The sequence below is a fragment of the Muscardinus avellanarius genome, assembly GCF_963383645.1.
Source record: "Muscardinus avellanarius genome assembly, chromosome: 8".
NCBI classification, from domain to species: domain Eukaryota; kingdom Metazoa; phylum Chordata; class Mammalia; order Rodentia; family Gliridae; genus Muscardinus; species Muscardinus avellanarius.
In genome coordinates this window covers 112,820-134,719 of record NC_137794.1, presented here as the reverse complement: position 1 = coordinate 134,719, position 21,900 = coordinate 112,820, and the positions used below count along the sequence as shown (strand labels likewise).

Genomic DNA, 21,900 nt, shown 5'->3' with positions numbered 1-21,900 from the left:
GAAGAAATATGTTAACAGAATCACTGTGTTAGTACATTTCTATATCCAGTGTGTGTGGGGGGGTAGCATTTCAAGAAAGAAAAATGAATTCCTTACTTCAATTGGTCCCAAGGTCATGTCCATTTGAATTTCATTATCACGAATACAAGACAAGGCTTCCATTGCAAATCTGACATCATCTAAATCACGAATAGGTCTAGATAGCTTTTTCAAGTATTCATTGATGAATGTTATCATGTCTGACATTTTCTTTTTGTATTCTTCATTCAAATATCGACAAAGTAACATCTTCCATGCCTTAGCCTCAATTGATAAGGCTAACTTCATTGGTTCTGATGAAGAAAGAAGGATTAAAATAGAATACATTGGCGTTCTGAAACACTCCACTGTGTGTGGAGCCTGGGCATCTGTGACTGTGCTGTCCAGTTCAGTAGCCACCAACCACGTGGTCATTCAGTGCCTGGAATCTGGGTGGTCTCAACCAGCTGTGCTTGAGTTTACTGTATTTTGAAGCCATACCTCCTATCCCTACGGTATGTTTGACTGTGCATGAGGAGAACACGACAGCCTGTGGGGGAGAGTTTCTGAATGAACTGCACTGTTCTTTGGGTATCTTGCTCTGTTTCCAGCCATCCCATCAGCATCCCTCACTCATTCCGCCATCTTCCTCTAGAAACCCCTCTCAGTGGAGTGAAATCTATTGCTTTTCCTGTCAAACCACAACTCCAGTTTCCTTATTTTTCTATTCCTGTCTCATCCACATGTCTGTCTGTAGAGCCTGATCTGCATCCTCGCTGGTTATCCCAAGTCTACCCTGACCTGTCATGGACCAATCAGACTTCCTTCTTGGGAGCCTGGAATGAGAGTTGAGAGGGAGCCATGTGATCTATAGAGAGGGAAGAACAAATCAGAGACAGAGAGAAAGGACATTCCCAGTTTCCTATACTGTCCTTGGTCCTGGTTCTTGTCCTGGTCCCAGTTCTGGTCTATTCTGAAGATCCAGCTACACTTTGGCTTCTGGAATACACCTTTCTTCCCTTAATGTAGCTTGAATGGGGTTCTATTTCTTGAAAACAAAACAGCTTAAATTTTCTTATCAATTCTTACCTAATTCTCCCTTTTCCTCTAAAAGGCCCTACATTCCTCCAGGCCTGCCAAGCTTGATTGTGCCCCTTTTGACTTCCAACAGCTAACTGGGGTCAGGGGCTGTGGAACGGGGGAAAGTGCAGCCCAAGAAGAACCATGCAGCCAGAGGTGACTGAGGCTACAGGTCCCGTTTCTGAGCACCCGGTCACTGTCCTCTTTCCTCATTTCCCCAAGCGCAGAAACTCAGCCTGCCTCTTGGATTTCTTCCTCTTTCTTTGTAATAGCTGTCACTCATGTCACTCTTTAGTTCCCTAAAAGCAAGCCACTTGGTCCGGCGTAGCACAATGTCACAGTTGTCCTTCACATTCTGGATCACAGCACTCACCACAGGAGGAGGTGAGCAAGTAAAAAAAAAAAAAAAGCAGCACACGCACACGGTGTCCAAAACTCCACGCAGCTATCATAATTATTGCCCCTAATGGACAGCTTCTGGTTTCAAGGCAAACAATCTCAAGTCCTTGCAGCTCTTCCTCACAAAATCCTTTGTTGGTAGATGTAAGAACAATACTTACTGTGTACTGAGCACCAGCTGTTTGCCAGTGAATATGTTAACACCCCGTATAATGAAGCTCATAAGGTGGAAACTGTCACTAACACCAGCAGGGGACATGAGATTAAGTAGCCAGCCGGCCCAAGTACTCAAATCCAAGAGCATCCTTACACTGACTACTTGAGGCTAGGTCTGAACATCTACTTCAGAAGAAAATTGATGTAAAACAGGTTGCTCAGGTATCTGACAGCGAAATCTTCCCACAGTCTCAAGAAAGACTAACTGTTCTGTAACCATAACAATTAGTTACCATACCCCATTCAAACCCAAATCACAGACAACTCAATGAGCCTCCTTTATGAATGCCAGAGAATCAGGGAAGACACGCTCCAGGCAACCCTCCTCTGAGAGCCAAGCAATCAACAAGTCACACCGGAACAAGCCTCCTTCCACGGATGATCCTGACCTGCTTAGGTCCACCATCCTTGAACTCCATGCCTCCCAGACACCCTAAAAGAGACCAGAAGTCAGCCCTCTGGGGACATTGGCTGACCACCGTAGTTCTTCCTTACCATGATAGGCAATTGTGGCAGCTTGGAGTATACATTTCACATATTAAGTAAATATCTCATCACCCTTGATACTCCAATCCCAAGAGGATGAACTTCTCAGGAGATCTCAAACCATGACTCCTATCTCCTGTACACAATGCCTTTCTCTCAGTAAACTGAAAGAGAATTTCACTTATAATGTTAGTAGTTTCACTGCTAAACAAGGAATGTGCCTAGGTAGTGTATGCATATGTGTGTGTAAAAAATATGGACGGTCAAAGCTAGGTGTGGAGGTATACACCTTCCCAGTACTTGGAAGGCTGAGACAGGAGGATCACAGGTGTGTGGCCAGCCTCAGCAACTTAGCAAGATCCTATTTTAAAATAAAAAGGTCTGGAGATGTGAATTGGAGGTATAACTCTCCTGGGTTCCATTCCTAGTGCCAAAAATAAATAAATTCAATCAATTAATTAACTAATAAAAAAAGGGGGGGTTAGGGATGTAGCTCAGCCCCTGGGTTCAATACCCAGTACCAAAAAAAAAAGAGTATGGATGGCTCAGAACTTTTTAACATTCCTAATATTTTACCAGGTAGGCTTAATAGCTGCTTGTCAAATAACATAGCATTTCTTAGGAAAACACAGATATTTTACATGACAAATATTTTCAATTACCTGTATGTAGTTCAAGTGCTCCTACAACAACAATGGGCTTCAACTCGTCAATTTCCTGTTCAAATGTAGCATAGTGTAAAATTTCTGATCTGATTTCAGTCAGAGAAGGATTATTAGCCAAAAACTCCTGCAGTGAGCCAACAATTAATTTTTCAGTAATTTTTAACAACATAGTCTTATAATAATTAAATTAGACAGTTGCACTTACTTACATCCTTTTCCTCTTGTATGTAGCATGCGTGGGGCCAGAGGCTGGGTGAGGAATGGGGTATCCCAGTATTTCTGAGGGAGGAGGCTGGGGAGGGCATTTCAGTCTACCATAGATGGTTATTCAGAGTCCTAAAGTTTTCCTTGGGTCTCTAACCAAAAATGTAGCTGGGTCTAAAGAAGTGTGGCACATCCTGCATTTGTGGCCTCTGGGCGGTGTCTGGCACATAACAGACACTTAATTTCTCAAAGGGAATTCAATAAATCTGTCAGAGCCTCGTTATTATGAACTGCCTCGAAGCATCAGTGTGGGGATTACGCCAGGCACAGTGTTGGGTGCTTGGCATCTGCAGATCCTTGGCCTCTGCTCACGATGCCCTATCATTAACACTCACACCTGCACGATTCCCCCTCAAGAATTGGAGACAAACCGTTAAAACCCGAAGATAGCACAAGCGGACACACACCTTCACTTTCACGTCTCGGTCCTCTGTCCACAGAGTCTTGTACTTTTGAAAGTCCTGCAGGGCCTCCTGGGCCACCTTTCTTAGAGAATTCACAGAGGAAGACAGGAGGAGGACCAGCTTAGAAATGTCCTTGTGCTCTGCCACCCCCGGGTAAAAATTCTTCAGCTTCCTCGCAGGAATAATTTCTTCAAAAGATCCTAAAAGCAGATGTTTTCACGCTAAAGATTACTTCTGTGTCTAACTTGAAATATCATCAATTTTAGTATTTGCAGGTTTTTAAAAATGCATTTTCTTAAAGGCATCCCTCGAAATAAGAAAGTCAGCCCAATTACTTAGGAGCTATAATTTTGCCATCTTTACTTATTAAACTACTACATCAGATTTTGAGGTCTAGATTTTTGTAATGTGAAAACAAAAATGTGTTACTCAGAGGGGATAACTAAGAGGTACTGCTTAACTTTCCCCCTATAATTTAAAAAAATCCCTCAAGAAAATGTTAAATGGGTTGAAACTGTTATGATATAAAGCAGCAGAGGCTAAAGGAGAGAGATTCATGATCCAAATGACCTTAGGCCAATCGTACCCTCTTCCTGGCTTCACTGAGTTCTTCATACTCATGAGGATGAAGTGGGACAATCTGCAACTCTTTCCAGCTCAGCAGCACGTACACAAAGATGACACACTAATTATTAGCCACTGCCATAAACATCTTTTCTCAAAACAGAAATCTAATCATATCAGTGACTTGATAAAAAATTCTCAAATATTCTCCACTGAGCAAAGACCTTACAGATACTTTTGTCTGCCCACATAGCACGTTAATCTTTTAAAACAGCTGCTAACAATTAAAAACTGATAGATTTTACATGAAATTTCATGTTCCCATCTTCTCTCTCCCTCCCTCCCTCCCCTTCCGTCTCCGTCTCTCTCTCTCCCCAACCCCTCCCTCCCTCTCTCTCTCTCCCTCCCTCCCTCTCTCTCTCTCTCTCTCTCTCTCTCTTTCTCTCTCTCTCTCTCTTCTTTTTTGGCAGTACTGGGTTTGGAACCCAGGGCCATTCTACCTCTGAGCTACACCTCCAGCCCTACTTTTTATTCTTTACTTTGAAACAGGGTCTCACTGATTTGCAAAGGGCCTCAGTAAGTAGCTGAGGCTGTCCGCAAGCCATGATCTTCCTGTCTCAGCCTCCCAAAACTGGGATTACAAGTGTGCGCCACCACGCCCAGTTCCATCTTCTCTTTTTAACATAATTCTACAGGCTTCCCAGTCAAACTGCCCAGCGAAATCTGGAGGCGACAGATGAACTTGGACCAAGAAACAACTGGCTTTTCCTGCAGGGACCTCAGTGGCTACATTCCACCCTATCAAGACCACTGTGAATCTACAGTGGCATGTCATAACATTAATTAGTTAATTATTTAAATCAAGCCAATACCTTATCCTTTGCTTTAATATTTGTTAAATACCAGATAAAAGAGGAAAATTGGGCTTTCAATGGACTATGTTAAGTTCAACACATTAAATGAGCCCCAACTCAGTTGGAGCCTAACTGTTGCCAAGTAGGACTATGGGCCTCATACTAACAAATGACGTCATTTGCAGGAACATGAATGGACTTGGAGAATATTATGTTAATGATCACAGAAAGTGAAGGGTCATATGTTTTCTCTCAAATGTGGAAGCCAGGGAGTTATCAGGATACCAGAGGAACTTCAGATAGTGGAGGAGCCACTCCAGGAGAGCCAGGGACATGGTCTAAGGGAAGGGGGCTGAGAGAGAGAACTAATGAGGAAATCACTTCCATTGACATTATGACTGTATGTGAGAATACCACTGTCAATCTCAAAATCCTGTATGGGGAAGTGGGCAATGGGGAGGGTTCAGGAAAGACCCCCCTGAGTACTGTGCTCATGTATGTCACGATTAGTGTGAGCCACATTATGACCGTAGACTATGATGCATCAGGAAAGTATTTAAAAAATCTGCCTGCTATCAAACCCGGGAAGAATCTGAAAGGTCATTCACTAACTGCTACAGTTCTAAGATTGTTTGGTGCCTCTGGGATTTGATTTCCTTACTGTCGTCTCTCTTTGGCGGTTTTCCTGTGCTCGCATGGGTCAGATCAGTAGTAGTACGGGTAGGGCTGGTAATAGCAGACTTGATGTGGCGGACCTGCTGCTGGCCCCAGTGAGCCACTCCTCTGCTGACCTCCAGGGTTAACTGGATCATACGGTTAATGGCTTGTTGAATGTCATCCAGACTGGGAACCATTACCTGTGAAAAGCAGCAGACAGTGTATAACTCTGCCAGCACACACAGCCTATCCCTCTGACCTCCCCACACTGAGTCCCCACAGAGCAGGCAAAGTGTTGGCTGGCCAGTGGGAGGCTTCGTTGAGGGTGGGCAACAGCCTTTCAACCCTGCAGTTTCCAATTCTATTCATCTCTGTCAGCCAAAAGGTTAAATGTAGTCCTTATCAACCTTTGTTGTGAGCATGACTAGGTGCACCAGAAAACTATCAAATCTGTGTTGGATGTCCATGGGTAAAGGAACTAAAGAGCAGCTACATCCCTGAGATTCTGGCCTCGGTCCTTCAAACTGGGCCAGATAAGCTAAGAAGCCATCCTTCAGGAAGATTCACGACGATCAGGATCCGGGCTCTCTCTATCTATTCTGGAATCCATGGGTTGCCTCTCAGTGGTGAGTTTGGGGTAGGTAGTCTGACTTTTATGTTGAGTTTATCTAAATGATTGTAATGTCTACAGTAAGAAAAGCAAGGCTATTTGAGGGCACTTGACTGCCAACGGCAGGACAGAGGCTGAACTTTTACATCAGGCTTTAGCACACACAGGAGGGAATTTTAGAACCAATGACAACAACTGTATTTCTGTTAAAGACTGAGTAGAAGTAAAAAGATGCATAAGACCAAAATGCTACTCTAAGTGCAAGTCCAGTTCTAATACTATACTTCTTCAGTACATTACCCAAGTACTGTCCTTAGCAATACTCACCACATTAGGAATGGCAAGGTGCACTTCAGTTTTTATAAAGGAAATAATATCCTCTGACCGCTTTCGTCCATAAGGGCTGTAATAAGATGAACATTTAGCTGATGAACTTTGGCCTAAAACTTCACAAAAAGCTTGCTATGCCACACGTTACAATTCTTAAAATACAGACCATTTTTTTCTATTTATTTATTTATTTATTTATTTATTTATTTATTTTGCTGTACTGGGGATGGAACCTAGGGGCATTCTACCTTGTAACTATACCTCCAGCCCTATTTTTGGTTCTTTATTTTAAAACAGGGTTTTACTGAGTTGCAGAGGGCCTCACTGAAGTAGCTGAGGCTGGCTGTGAACTGTGATCCTCCTGCCTCAGCCTCCCGAATGCTGGGATTACAAGTGTTCACTACCATGCCCGGCTTACAGACAATTTTTAAAATACTAAAGTAGCCGGGCATGGTGGTGCACGCTTGTAATCCCCGCGCTTGGGAGGCGGAGACAGGAGGATCGTGCAGGTTCGAAGCCAGCTGTGCTGGCTTAAGAGACCCTGTTTCCAAATAAAAATATAAAATACATCTGGGAGTGTAGCCCTAAGGTAGAAGGGTTTCCAGGAACCCCAGTACCACCAATAAATAAATAAATAAATAAATAAATAAATAAATAAATAAATAAACTAAAGTATTCCAAGAGAATGTTGTTTAATAGAGCCATAAAGTGCAGATAACTTAAGAAAACACAATCTTTTAATAGTCTTAGAAGTAAAATGTTGATTTCGTGTGTATTTTCTAGGATTTGAATATTTCTCTCAGTAGTAACCATCTAACAATGTTCACTAGAGACATTTTCTATCCTCAGCCCTGTGATAACACTAGATACCACCAACAAAAAGCATACACTCAAGCCAGGCATGGTGGCAAATGCCTATAATCCCAGTACTTGGGGGCTGAGGCAGGAGGACTGCAGGTTTGGGGCCAGCCTCTGCAACACAGTGAGACTCTAGGCAACTTAGGGCGATTATTTCATTTGCCTGTTTATATTATTTTATTCTTTTTGTGTGGTACTGGAAACGGAACCCAGAGGCATTCTACTTATGAAGTACACCCCTACCTAGCTCTTTAAAAAAATTATTTTTGTGGTGCTGAAGGTTGAACCCAGGTGCATTCTACCTCCCAGCTACACCCCCAGTCTGATTTGTTATTCTTTATTTTGAAACAGGGTCTCACTAAGTTGAGGAGGGCCTCACTGGACACAAACCTGTGATCCTTCTGTCTCTGTCTCCCAAGTACTGGGATTACAAGCATGTGCCTTCATGCCTGGCTTTAAATTTTTGTTTTGAAGTAGGAACTCACTAGGTTTCTGAGGGTAGTCCTGAACCTGAAATCCTGTCTCAGCCTCCCAAATACTAGAATTATAGGTGCACACTACCATGCCCAGCTTGAGATAGTCTTTTAGTGAATGCTTTTTAAACTTTTCTATTTTTTACAATTAATAAATTAATGAAAATGCTATCATCTCTTTTTATATCGTTATAGGTAGTATTTCCAGACATATTTAGCATATTTTCCACTTGCCTTGCAACAAATATTCTTTTCTTCATTGTATCTAAAGATAACCGTGTAGCTTTTTGAAGACTGTCTAGTAATTGATGAGAGAAAAAAGCAAACACCTCTTTACATTCCTGTAATAATAAATCATATTGAATTTGGTACCAAAAAGTAAACTTCTAACATCCCCAAAGCAATGACACAGTATTAGAAGTAACAGATGAAGGGTTAGAAATACTAAGCCACACAATTTTAATAACACTGTTGAGATAAATCAAAACCCAAAGTACTTGTATGGGTTTTTTAGGCAAATGTGAAAGTATGCTTGCAGCTAGGTGTGGTACTGAATGCTGATAATCCCAGCTACTTGGGGGACTGAGGCAGGAGGATTCCAAATTCGAGACCAATCTGAGAAACTACTTAGTGAGACCCTGTTTCAAAATAAAAAATAAAAAAGGTTACAGGTATAGCTCAGAGGTGGAGTGCTTATCTAGCAAGCACTGGTCCAATCTCAGCACCACATACACATAAACACCTTAGCACACCAGGAGGCCTTATTAAAAAGATGGCATTCACTCTTTGCTACTTAGTGAGACTCTGTTTCAAAATAAAAAATTAAAAATAGGGCTGAAGGTAGAGCTCAAAGGTTGAATGACCCTGGGTTTCTCTCCCCAGTACCAAGAAAAGAAAAAAAAAGTTAAAAAAAAAAAAAAGATGGCATTCAGAAAGTTTATTTGAAGTAATCCTGCTTTGCTCAAGTACTTCAGATGGTGCACTTCTCGATGCCTGGGGGCGCGGGCACAGGAGGAGGAGTCTCTGTGCTCAAGCAGCTCGGTGTGGTGGGTCAGCGTTCTGTGGTGCGTACCTGACCCTGCAGCGAGGGACCACCATGGCTTGACCTTCTCCAACCTCTTCACACCTTCATTCCCTCAGGGGAAGGAGTAGCCAAGCTTATTGGTCAGAGTACAAGATGGCGCTACAGGGAGCTAGCTGCCCCGTCTTCTGTGTGTGTTGGGGATGGAATCCAGGGCTCCGGCATGCTGGGCAAGCTTCACCCCAGCCACTGGCCCCAACTGGCTTACACACAAGTCACACATCTGGGCCAAGTTCTGGCCATATTCAGCTCCTCACACCTGTGGAACTCTGTCCCCACCGAGACTGGGTGGGAGAATCAGACTGAGCTGGGTCAGAAAAGACACTGGGAACCAAGAGGGAGCTCAAGCTTTTCAGTGTGGTCAGGACTGACGAACCGTCCAGCGCAAGCACAGATGCAGGCGCCATTGGATTATAATGGTAGAGGGCCTGTTCTCCAGCGGTGGGGAGGTGGATTTGAGAGGCAGGGACAACTGCACTGCTGTGGCTCCAGGTGATTCCCCCACTGGAGACCCATCTGGAGGTGTCTGGTCTTTCTCTAAGACCCATCCCTGCGTCACAGGGAGTGTGATCGCAAGACGAGCTGTGAGATAAGGGCTTGCTTCCTCTGCGCAGCTGATTCTCGCTGGTTGTTAATGTCTGCCTGGCGAGTACTGTTGAGAAAAAGTCTAAGACTAAAATCTGCACTGCAGGAAAGCATTCTTCACTCAATCAGTAATACCATCCTGGAGCAATGTGAAAACAGAATGAAAGCTAGGAAGAAACGGGTCCTAGGAGGAACTCTAGATGAAGAAGGAGATTCTATAGATGAGCAAATAAGGTGACCTGAGGGGATGGGAGGCGGGAAGAGGGAAATTCTCTAATGTACGTGATGTACTTTTGTGTGTGTGTGTGTGTGGGGGGGTATGGGGATGGAACCCAGGGGCATTAGACCTCTGAGCTACACCCCTCACCCTATTTTTATTCTTTACTTTGAAACAGGGTCTCACTAGGTTGCGGAGGGCCTCACTAAGTAGCTGAGGCTGTCTGCGAACGACGATCCTCCTGTCTCAGCCTCCCAAATGCTGGGGTTACAAGCGTGCACCACCACGCCCGGCTGTACATGATGTACTTTAACAAACACATCAAAGTCAATCACTAAGCCAAGCATGAGAAGGAGGGAGGGGGAGGGAATGGGGCTGGAATTGGGGAAGGGCTGAGTGATATGTGCATGTATGTCTCCACCATCTCGTATCCCATTAAGATGTATGACTACAATCCACCAATAAAAATTTTTTTAAAAACAGAATGAATGTGACTGATTTCTAAAGCTGTATTCAAGCATGCAAAAGTGGGCAGAATAAAGAGTGAAAAGAAGGTAGGTACGATGGATTCAAAGAAAACTGATAGGGAAAGTAGCAATGTATACAAAGGTGAGGCTTGCATTCATAGTTGATGCCTGACCAGGAAAGAGGAAATCATGCCTCCTTCTCAACAGCTACGCTCACCTTATTCCAACAGAGTGTAAAAGTCCACCCACGCAAGGGGGTCAGGCCACAGTGACCCACGGGGTTACTTAAAAATGCAGATCCAAGCTGGTTGTGGTGGCACACACCTGCAATCCCAGTACTCAGGAGGCTGAGACAGGAAGCTCACAGGATCACAGGCAGCCTCAGCAACTCAGTGAGACCGTTTCCAAATTTTAAAAATAAAACAGGCTTGGGTATAGCTCAGGGGTAGAATGCCCCTGGGTTTAATCTCCAGCACCCCCACCACCACCACACACAAACTACAGATCTGTGGCCCCAAGGGAATCAGAATCAGGACTTGTGGACTACATGCCTATTAAACACAATAAATTGAGAACAAAGTTCTCCACTCTAAGTGAACTCCAGAAGTCACAATCCCAGAAGTCACATTTACTCTAAAAGAAACATGGTCAATCACCACAGAAGAGAATACTGTGTAAACTGTAAATGAGTGAATCACATAGAAAATTGATGTTACTGGAGAAACTGTGAGGATTTTCAGATCTTACCTGGTCCTACAGTTGTAAAGATTATGTTTCCTGGAATTTGTCATAAATTAGACAGAGTGGTTGCAGAGCAGCCCAGAAGGAGCCCCAGTGGGGTTGTCTACAATTCTGAGTCGTGATCCTATGACACTGTGTGAAATTGTTCCACAACAAATACCTTTTTGAATTCGTCTTCTTTGTCGTTGGTGTCAACTTCATTCATAGTGGTGTCATAATCATTGTTTTCTGGATCTTCTGCCTCACTTCCAAAAACAACATGTTTCCGGTGTTCTAATCATAAAAGATAGAACAAAACTGTAACTCCTGAATGTTTTGGGGGGGAATTAGGTCTCTTCTATTTGGCTGAACGTTCTTGGGAAGTTCCTTTTTTTTTTTAAAAAAAAAAGCTCTTCAAAGATTTTTAATTTCCTTTTCTTTTTTATATTTACTTTTTTTTTGCATTTGTTGCTGTAGGAGTTATCCTTGAATTCAATTTAAATTAGCCATCTCACTAGAATCATCATTCTACTAAGAAATATATTCGGCCAAAATACCCTTCGTATCAAGAATGAAGAAAATTTTGAAGAGGGCTTTACATAACGTCTTTCAGAACTATCTGATTACTTGTTAAGTTTTTTGACTTAATGAGCTGATATTTTTGAATTTTGAAACTTGTGATCATAACTACACTACGTGAAAAAATCCAAGAGGAAAAGTCACACTATGCATCAGTTTGCGCTGCTGATGTTTTGGTCTGAGTGGTTTTTGTTGTCGGAGTGTTTCTGTACGATGCAATTGGCATCCCTGGCCCCTGTCGACTCTTCTTACAACATCACCTGCATGGAGTTTCTGCTTGAATGGAATGTTATCTCATTTTTTAAAAAAGCCAGCTCCTTCCACCCCACCCACAAACACACATAGAAGTCCTAGCTCAAGCATGTTGGTAGTTTGCTATGTCCATTCCTATTTTAAGAAATATTCAAAGCCATCTCTTGAATATTCCTAAAACTTCTCCATCACCTCCAACTACTAATTTCTACCTAGTCAGTTCTTATTTAGCGCTTGAAACCAAGCCTTCAAAATAAAGTCTCTTTGCCTCCAAATTTATGCCATGATTCTGAGCAAAACTAAAATCCCTTGTTCTTAAACCACAAATCAAGGAAGCGGGGAGCAAAAACCTCCCCACCTGCGTCTTTTCCTAAAATTCCCCGTGCCTGAAAGGAATTCTGGGGCTTATTTACATGCATTTATTATTAATTTATTAGAACCTTGGGCTTTCTTGGGAAAATATGAGATTCTGAAAATAGGAGAACAGGAAAGAGGTCCAAAGCTATTCAAACGCCTTCAATAACCCAGGCACTTCGTCATACAGATTTGCCAACACAGACTTGGTGGAAAGAGGGCTCTGGTGAAGTCAAAAGAGTTAAGATATCAGGCTTTTGAGGACCTTCTTTCAATGGGGGCGGGAAGAGGGGGTCTTTGCTGTGGTGTGTTCTCTGCTCTCTTGGGACATGAACTCGTGGAATTACCTGGTAATTGCTTTGCTGTTTTCCCAGCATTCTTAACTTCATAAATTTGCTCAAATATCGATATCAATTCTTTGACAGCTTCTTCCACATGCTTACTTTTGTGGTTTAGAATATCAGCCCATTCTTTTGTGTATGTCTGTTAATTAAAGAAATGGCTATGAATGTTCAGATACTTAAAAATTCTGTGAAGATTATTAATACGACTTTACTTGAAAATAACTAGAGGGGCGCAGCTCAGTGGTAGAGCATTGCCTAACATGCTCAAAACCTAGCATTGACCCAGCAGTATAAATAAATAAAGTAAATAAGAAACAGCTGCCAATGGCATAATGCTTCAGATCCACAATTGTCAATGGCCAAAGCACAGCTGTTCAAACCCAGGCAAAGGAAAGGAAGAGAAAGAAGAAAAATCAAGCCTTGACCTGAATGTAACTGCACCACACACAGCAATCTCCTGTAGAAAGACACTGCTGAAGCTTAAAATGAAATGTGGTTTCAGTCCAAAATCTCGCTTTGAGATTTAAGTGAGATAAAATACTTGAGAATTTTATTGGCACAGTAGAATTACACACCACAGCGAGACTCAAAGTGGCCATTCCACATATGCACACAGCATCTCCTGGTGTAGCTCCCCCTACCCACCTCTTCCCACACACCAGGGAGACTGCACCTTCGTATATGGACATACTCAGTCTGTCTCCTTCCTCAAGCCTCTTTCTTCTCCCTCCCTCCCTCCACTATTCTCCTGGTTTCATTCCTTATTATCACAAAGTCGCTTTTCTTTACTATTTTCTTTCTCAGAAAGTCAAGGATCCTGTTTTCTCTCATATGAGAATAATGTTTTAATTGAACACAATGGTATATGCTAGGCATCAATTTAAGGTTAAAAATATTAACTAATTTAATTAAATGATATCCTCTTGGAGCAATTAATATTATGGTCTCCATTTCACAGATTAGAATGCCAAGGCTCAGAAAAGATAAGCTCATCAAAATAAGTTATCAAGAATCTAAGCCAGGTGTGGTGGTGCACGCTTGTAATCCCAGCATTTGGGAGGCTGAAACAGGAGGATTGTGTTTGTGAACAGCCTCAGCTACTTAGTGAGGCCCTTTGCAACTCAGACCCTGTTTCAAAATTAAGAATAAACAATAGGGCTGGGAGTATATCTCAGAAGTACCATCCTCAGTACTGAAAAAAAAAAAATCTAAAGAGAAAACCTATAGAACATGAGAAGACCTTTACCAGCTATCCCTCTGAGAGAGGTCTAATACCCAGATACAAAGAATTTAAAGGACTTTACACTACAAAAACAACCCAATCAAGAAATGGGCAACTGAATTGAACAGACACCTCACAAAAGAAGAGATACAAATGGCCAATACATGACTGACTAATTGCTATTCTGATTCCTTGTCTTGCTTATGCTAGAAAAAACAAGTCTCTCACTTACCCCATCCCTTTAAAATGAGGTGACCAAATGCTTAAAAAAACACATGTTCTGAGTTCAGGGCTTACACTGGAGCTTTGGGTACTGAGCCTTCATTGACAAATAAAGTAACACGCTACCCAACTCTGGCCACTGTCTCTTCTCTCTGGGAACCTAGTTTCTTGCAACAGTTCAACTCCTACTGCCAAAAAATTAAAAAAAGAAGAAAACTGGAGGTACACACCTGTAATCCCAGTATTTGGAAGCTTGAGACAGGGGTATTATAAACTCAAGGCCAGGTTCGGCAACTTAGCAAGACTCTGAGCAACTCAGAAGAGGCCCTGCTTCAGCATAAAAAATTAAGAGCTGGGCGTGGTGCTGCACACTTGTAATCCCAATACGCGGGAGGCTGACACAGGAGGATCTGGGTTTGCAGCCAGCCTCAGCTACTTAGACCTTCCGCCACTTAGTGAGATCCTGTTTCAGAATAAAGAATTTAAAATAAAATAGGGCTGGGGGTGTAGCTCAGAGGTAAAATGCCCCTGGGTTCAATCTTCAGTACCACACACACACACACACACACACACACACACCAAAAAAAAAATTTTTTTAAAGGGCCAGGAGTGTAGTTTAGAGGTAGAATGCCCTAGGCTAAATCTCAAAAAAAAAAAAAAAAAAGGAAAAAGAAAAAATTTTTAAAAAGAAATGGAGATGAGGAAAGGTAATAATAATTCCCAGGTTTCAGAGTGACTTAAAGGGAAAGCACACTGTGTTTAAAACCCCAACAACCGGCCGGGTGTGGTGGTATATGCTTGTAATCCTTGTGCTTGGGAAGCTGAGACAGGAGGATCACACAAATTCAAAGCTAGCCTCAGCTACTTAGTGAGGCTCTCAGCAAATTAGTTAGACCCTGTTTCCAAATAAAATATTTATTTAAAAAATAGGTCTGGGAATATAGCCCAGAGGTAGAAAGCCTCTGGGTTCCACCCCCAGAACCACAAATAAATAAATAAATAAATAAATAAATAAATAAATAAATAAATAAAACCAAAAGACCAATGATGTGGCTCTGGAAGCATGCATGTACTAGGTTAAGGACATCAGTAAAATAATGACTAGGATGTGGCATGGGGTTGAGCCGCTGGAACCACGGAAGTCTTAAGAACTGAGAATGTAAAAAAATAAATAAAACCACCACCACCACCAACAACAACAACAAAAATACTACAGGCCCCAATGTCTACTTTTGGACTGTCAATTCACAATTTAAGCTCATGACTCAGCACGTTCATGATTAAGGTAGGTAAACGCATACCTCATTGAGGGTCAACATATCTTCTACTTTGGTGGCACCACTTTCAGGTAAGGAAATTAACACGGTTTTGGCTATCTCCTTTAGCACTGTATCAATATGCATTTCACACAAGTCATTGACCTACCAATAAGAAAACAAGTAAAAAAATTAAAGATAACTTTTTTCCTTCAGCCCTATCTTTTCACCTGAAAAGTAATTTAGTTATAAGTTAGTTCTGAGAACTAAATCTAGAATTTTCGTCCTGAGTCAAGGATAGTTTGGTTGAACATGTGGGAACTCTATCTGCAAGTACAGCTTGGAGCCAAAGCCTTCCTGAGCAGCTGCATGTGCTATGACCTCCAATGTGTCCTCTCCCTTGACCTCCATTCCAGCATGAAAGGCCTTAGTAACCTCGCATGAGAGCGAGGGTGCCGAGGCTCAGTGAAGTAAAGTACCCAGAGAGGAGCGTACAATGAGTGAGAGGCAGAGACTCTTCCCAGATCTGTCCCGCTCCAAAGCTCTGTGTTCATTGATTACAGTGCGCTACAGCAGTATACAGACTAGTATACTATAAAACATGTCCACGGTCTGTGTAGCAAACATACCAGACATCAACAGATGGTCTAGACAGTCTCTGATAACACTAATGCCTCATGTAGTTAAAGCTCTTGTTTTTTCTTTTTTGGTACTGGGGATTGAACCCAGAGGCATTCTACCTCTAAGCCACACCCCCAGCCCTATTTTACTTTTATTTTGAAACAGGGTCTTATTAGGTCAGAGGCACTATCCCCTCCCGTGCTTTCTCTAATAAAAAGATTTTCTCGCTTCCCTCCAGTGTGGTTGCTCTCCTGTGAGAGAGCCAGCAACTTCACCTCATCTGCAATAAACGTTCCCTAAATGGACCGGCCTCTGGGTCTCTTCTTGGAACCCACAGCCAATGATGGGATCTTACATCTGATGCCAAAACCTGGGAAGGCCTGTGTCCCCAGATCATCCAGTCCTCGGACCGGCCCTCTATTCGGTGCATACCCTTGAGACGCCTGGTAGCTGCTGTTTCTCATGGCCACTCCAGTTCTTGCCCTTTGCTGGTACCTGGCCCCGCACTGTCACCTGCTTCAGCCCGTAGGACTCCTGGCCTTCCTAACTCCTCCCTTCTGACTGCCTGTGTTGGGTAAGTCTTCTCCCTGTGGAGACTCTGCTGTTGGAAAGCCGTGCTGGTCTGCCAGTAGTCTCTTGCCCTCCGTTGGGCGCCTGTCACCCAACCAGGGACGCCTGGTCTGAACCTGGGCATTCTTGAGAGCCTGCTTCTCTTGCATAGGGACACACTCATGAGACAGGGGCCTCCTGTCTCTCCCCTTTATTTTATTCTAATGTGGGCACTTCCTCAGATTCCCCTCTCCTGTCTTCTCAAATTCCTCTCCGCTCTGGGACTCAGGATTATAGTATGGCCCACTGCCTCCAGGGCCTCCTCCATCTAGGTTCCTACCTGCCCATCGGTCCTCTTCTGGCCTCTTGGTCTGGTTTTTATCTTTCTCGCCCTCCTCTTCCCTCCCCTAACATGGGCACTTTCTTCACTAACCCTCCCTCAGGTTCCACTCTCTCCTGTCTTCTCAAATTCCTCTCTTCTCTGGGACTCAGGATTATATTCAAGCCTGCTGTCTCATCTTTTTTTTTTTTTTTTTTTTTTTTTAATTCTGCAACACTGTTTGGCCTAGATGGCCTAAAAAATGACACCCTAGATTTTCAAATTCTAACAAATTTTGATCATTTCTGCCACTGTACTGGCAAGTAGCCCACGGTTCCTTCTGTCTAAGCATTCTTTGCTTTGTGATCCCAGCCCTCTCTCTGCACTTCCTGCTCTCCCCAGCAGCTTCTCCTGGCTAAAAACAACATCAAAACACTGAAATGCACCAGCCCCCTGACCTAACTGGTCTCACCTAAGTTACTAAGGCTGGCCTGGGACCTGAGCTCTTTCTGTCTCAGCCTTCCGAGTACCGGGATTAGAGGTATGCACCACCACGCCTGGCTAATCTGTGACTAATACTTAGGTACCCCACTCAGCCATCTCTAAAAGTCTGTAATTATCCCATTCTTTAAGGTGTGGAGTTAAATCACCATTTCACCATATTAAAGGCAAAATAAATTCAGGGATAAGAACAAGGCAACTTAGATATAAAGATCCTAAATAAGTAAAATAAATAAATAAAATGTTATTTTAATGAATATACTTTTAGTTAATAATCACAACCTTTAAAGAATTTCTATGTGTAATTAACCTACTGCTTATATTTTCAGCATTAAGATATGTAGCTTTTTTAATTTATCAGTTTCACCTTCTTTAAAAGTTGATTGAACATATCCAAAACTGATTCAACTTCCTGAAAGAAGCTTTCCAATGTTAAAGATGACCAGGTTAATATGGTAAGCCCTTGCCGCAACACAAATTCCACCTAAAAAGAGTAAAAAGATAATAGCTTCCATTAATAGGAGCATCACATGTATAAAATAGACTTCCTTTTATTACTTGCAAATATCCTATTCCCTTAATTACATTTCCTCAGAACTATATGTAATAAAGATGACTTCTTGTTTTAAATAACCTTTGGTTGTCCAGGAAGCAATCATGAATCTTTAGGAAACTTATAATTTAGATTTAGTTGTTTTTCAAAGGCAACAAAACTTAGATAAGAAACCATTGGGGTGGGAGAGGAAGAGCTATAAAGTTGAACTAGAAAGACAAAGGGTCTAGACAAGAATAGATGATCTGAAGCCCATCATCTGTCGAATAGGAATCTGATTTTATTTTTTTGGTGGTACTGGGGTTCCTGGAAGCCTTTCTACCTCGGGCTACACTCCCAGACCTATTTTAACATTTTTATTTGGAAACAGGGTCTCCTAAGCCAGCGCATGCGGCTGGCTTCGAACCTGCAGGATCCTCCTGTCACTGCCTCCCAAGCGCGGGGATTACAAGCGTGCGCCACCACGCCCGGCCCTAGGAATCTGATTTTAAACAGCAGGGAAGTCAGTGCAAACTCTGGGCATCGCCAACCTTTTTCATTTTCGGGGTCATCAGATTCACAAACACAGAAGGCACTTCCTGACATAAGTCGTCATAGTACTGCAGAAGACCCTGTAGAAAGCCAAAATGGTAGATATTTTATTCTCATTCACTTTAAAGCAAAAGCCACCTTTTAATTCACAACAGAACTGCTTCGTTATACCTGTCCTTCCCTTGCAGCTCTGCCATCCCATGGGCTGCCTATGCAAATGTCTACTGACTTACTATACTGGAGTGTGCGGGTATGCCTCCACCATTTTGTACCCCATTAAAATGTATGACTACAATGCACCAATAAAAAAATTTTAAACAATGTATACAAATGTTTATTCATCATAAAAAGCGGGCACGATTGAAATGTCCATCCAGTGATGAGCAGAAAACTAAACAGCGGTAAAATCATACAATGGAATATTATTTGGCCACAAAAGAAATGAAGTGCTGACATGTGAGACAGTATGAATGAACTAGAAGAGGCTTTCCCAAATCAGAGTCACCAAAGGCCACATATCCTATGACTCCATTTATGTGAAATGTCCAGAATACGCAAGTACAAAGAAGTACAAAATGGCCTGGCGGCCTCCTGGTGCTGTGTTTAAGCAGAGTTGAAGGAGAACAGCGAGGAAATGCGGGTGGGTATTGGTTTGTTTTGGAGGTGATAAAAATGTCCTAAAATTGACTGAGGTGACGGTTGTATAATTTTGTGAATATACTAAAACCATTTAACTGCACACATTAAATGGGTAAATTGTATGGTAAGTGGATTCCATTTCAATGAAGCTGTTAGTTTTTCTTTCCCGGTGCTGGGGATCAAACCTGGGGCCTCACCCATGCCAGGCAAGTGTTCCACCATTGAGCCACATCCCCAGCACAAAGCTGTTACTTAAAAAAAAAATTGGAAATCTCTATCCTAATACTCATTTTTACTATTCCTCTAAATGTCACATACTATCATCTTAACTTTAAATTTATTATAATTTCTAATCGGGTAAAATTTTGAAATATCCTATAATATTCTTAGATTTGCTTCCAAAAGAACCTCATTACACTAACTTTTGGGTCTTAATTAAAACAAGAAACTTAAATATAACTTAAATTGGTACATAAAACAGTATGACCAGGCATAATGTCCGCAATATCTGCAGGCATACATTTTTCTTGCACCAAAAAAAGCACTCCTTCAAAAATAATCAGAAAACACTACTATCTTACCTGCAAATACAGTTTGTCTGATTTCAATTTATTTTCCAACTTGAGCAGTTTCTTTGCCTGCTCTGGAACATCCAACTTCATCTTAATCATGCACTTCGTTTCCCGCACAACTTCCAAAATTTTGGGATCAAAATTAACCAGCAACTTCCCTGTTTCTGGATGTCGTACAAAGAGTGTGGCTTGTAAAGCTACAAATAAATGATCGCTGGCATTACTTAATCTGGATTTCCTCTTTGCTCTCAGCTCTGTTTACACATCTGCCTTCCCTACTGAACTATTTTTTTTTTTTTTTGTACTGGTGATTAAACCCAGGAGCATTCTACGTTCTAGTTACACTCCGGTCCTTTTATTTTCATTCTGAAACAGGGTCTTGCTAGGTTGCTAAGAGTCTAACTTTCTGAGGCTGGTCTTGAACCTGTGATCCTCCTGTCCCATCTCCCTAACTGTGGTTACAGGGGTGCACCATACCACCACACCCAGCTTTGAATGACTGATCTCTGAAGGGCCAGTTGCCAAGTGCTGAGGCACAGTCTTGGCACAGAGTCAGCACTGAAAATAGACAAAGGAATGCAGTCAGTGTCTGCAGAGCTGTAGGAGCAGACCCAGGGGTCAAAGCTTAGCCCAGGACCAGGCCCCTTACATGTGAGTCATGCATCTTCCTGAGTAGGTCGGAGATCTGCAGTTTATCTTTGTAGATTATGAATTGTCCCCTAAAGAGTCCTAGAGGATGGGCAAAACTATAACAGACAACATACCTAGCCAACCTCAAATTCTTCCACCATGAGCCCAAACCAGCTTCTTTAGAGAGGTTTGCCTGAGTTATATTTTTATTCTAAGTTATTAATAGGAAAGCTCAATATCAGAGAGAAATATCTGTTAAACGAATGGCTTGTGAATTCTTGGAGCACACAAGAGGATTTTTTTACACTGTGCCTCATGTGAAAACCACTCATACAAATAGGCATTTTCAGACATAGTGTTCTTATGAATTGAAATATACAATCCCAAAAGCTTCTTGCTGGGTAGTCTCAGGTTATGTTATACTAACATGAATTTTTCCAAGGGGCATAAAAATAAAACATTCATAGACTTGTATATGTTAGCTAGAATTACATTTTATTTTAACAAACATGTGTAATATAAGAATTACATTTTCACCACAGACTCTTCCAAGCCTCGTGTTACTTCAAAGAATATGGAAAGTGTCAGTGAGTATTAACCTAGAGGAGCTATGGTGAACACCTGTAGTCCCAGCTACTCTGGAGGTTCAGAAAGAGGATCACTGGAGCCCAGGAGTTCAATACCAGCCTGGGTACCATAGTGAGACCCTGTCTCAAAAAGAAAAAGGAAATGACAATATTAACAACTGTACACAAGCTCTCTATGAGAGCCAGGGACACACTGGTCCACACAGCTACTCAGGAGGATAAGGCAGAATGATCACATTCGAGGCCAGCCTGAGCAACTTAGGAAGACCCTGTGTCAACACAAACCAGGCTGCTTGGGTCCAATACCTGATATCTTCCTCCCCACCACACACATACCACACACACACACACACACACACACACACACACACACACACACACACCACATACATGGCTGTAAATAAACCATCCCTAATTGTAAACTTTAGCCTAAGATTATACAAAAGAGATGTAGAAAACTCTCCAGAACTGAACTCCTCAGCAGCCACCAACGCCCACCGTGACCTTGCGGCAGCCTCATACACACCGTACTGTAACTGTGACACCTCTTTGACCCAGGCCGTGTGGTAGACCACCTCGAATTCCACGAGCACATAGGAGATTTTGTTGTACTGACGGATGACAGCTTTACCTTCCGAACTTGACAAAATTTCTGAGTTTTTCTATTTTTTAAAGGAAAAAAAGAAAGATGTATTTTAAGAGGCTGCAGGCTATTTATACAACACTGTTTATATTTAAAATGACATCGCATAGTTATCCTGCCAACTTAGATTTTGCCTCAGAATAAAACAAGAGGTGGGGAAAGCCATAGAAGCTGGAGACAGGACAATGGAGGAACACGCCCAGTATTGGAAAAGGAAATACCCAGCTTGAAAAGCCAGGTCGGAAGGCTCACACCAGCCCCACATAGTGAGACTCTCCCCTCCGCCTCTTAGTCCAGTTCCTTCCCACCCTTCCAGACAAGATAAAATTGACTAATTTTCCTTAAGCTGTGACTATCAGGACAAATTCCTAAATTCCAGCACAAAATAAGAAACCACTTACCAAAGAATAAAAAACAAGTTTTTTGATGTAAAAACTGAACAATTTAGGCTTCAATTAACATGTCAAACAGGAGATCTCTGTTCTGCAACTACAATACCTGTACCATCCTGGCCTCTTGTCTAAGGTCAAATTTTAAAATATGTATCTACATATCTCTCTCTATATATGTATATATTA

The 21,900-nt window shown here is 42.2% G+C and overlaps 1 protein-coding gene across 1 annotated transcript in view; it reads right to left on the bottom strand.

Annotated features, from left to right (window-relative positions):
* Positions 1 to 21,900, bottom strand: part of DNAH8 (dynein axonemal heavy chain 8) — a gene marked incomplete at its 3' end in the record, with an annotated part of 220,834 nt that overhangs the window by 155,479 nt on the left and 43,455 nt on the right. Inside the window, exons 16-28 of the mRNA XM_080700493.1 lie at positions 21,206 to 21,341; positions 19,472 to 19,659; positions 18,251 to 18,331; positions 17,535 to 17,651; positions 15,223 to 15,342; positions 12,481 to 12,616; positions 11,130 to 11,242; positions 8,113 to 8,219; positions 6,545 to 6,620; positions 5,612 to 5,807; positions 3,536 to 3,732; positions 2,862 to 2,988; positions 97 to 332 (exon numbers count right to left, since the gene is read on the bottom strand). Of these exons, the coding sequence (XP_080556619.1) occupies positions 97 to 332; positions 2,862 to 2,988; positions 3,536 to 3,732; positions 5,612 to 5,807; positions 6,545 to 6,620; positions 8,113 to 8,219; positions 11,130 to 11,242; positions 12,481 to 12,616; positions 15,223 to 15,342; positions 17,535 to 17,651; positions 18,251 to 18,331; positions 19,472 to 19,659; positions 21,206 to 21,341 (1,830 nt within the window). The remainder of the gene's footprint in view (positions 1 to 96; positions 333 to 2,861; positions 2,989 to 3,535; positions 3,733 to 5,611; positions 5,808 to 6,544; positions 6,621 to 8,112; positions 8,220 to 11,129; positions 11,243 to 12,480; positions 12,617 to 15,222; positions 15,343 to 17,534; positions 17,652 to 18,250; positions 18,332 to 19,471; positions 19,660 to 21,205; positions 21,342 to 21,900) is intronic.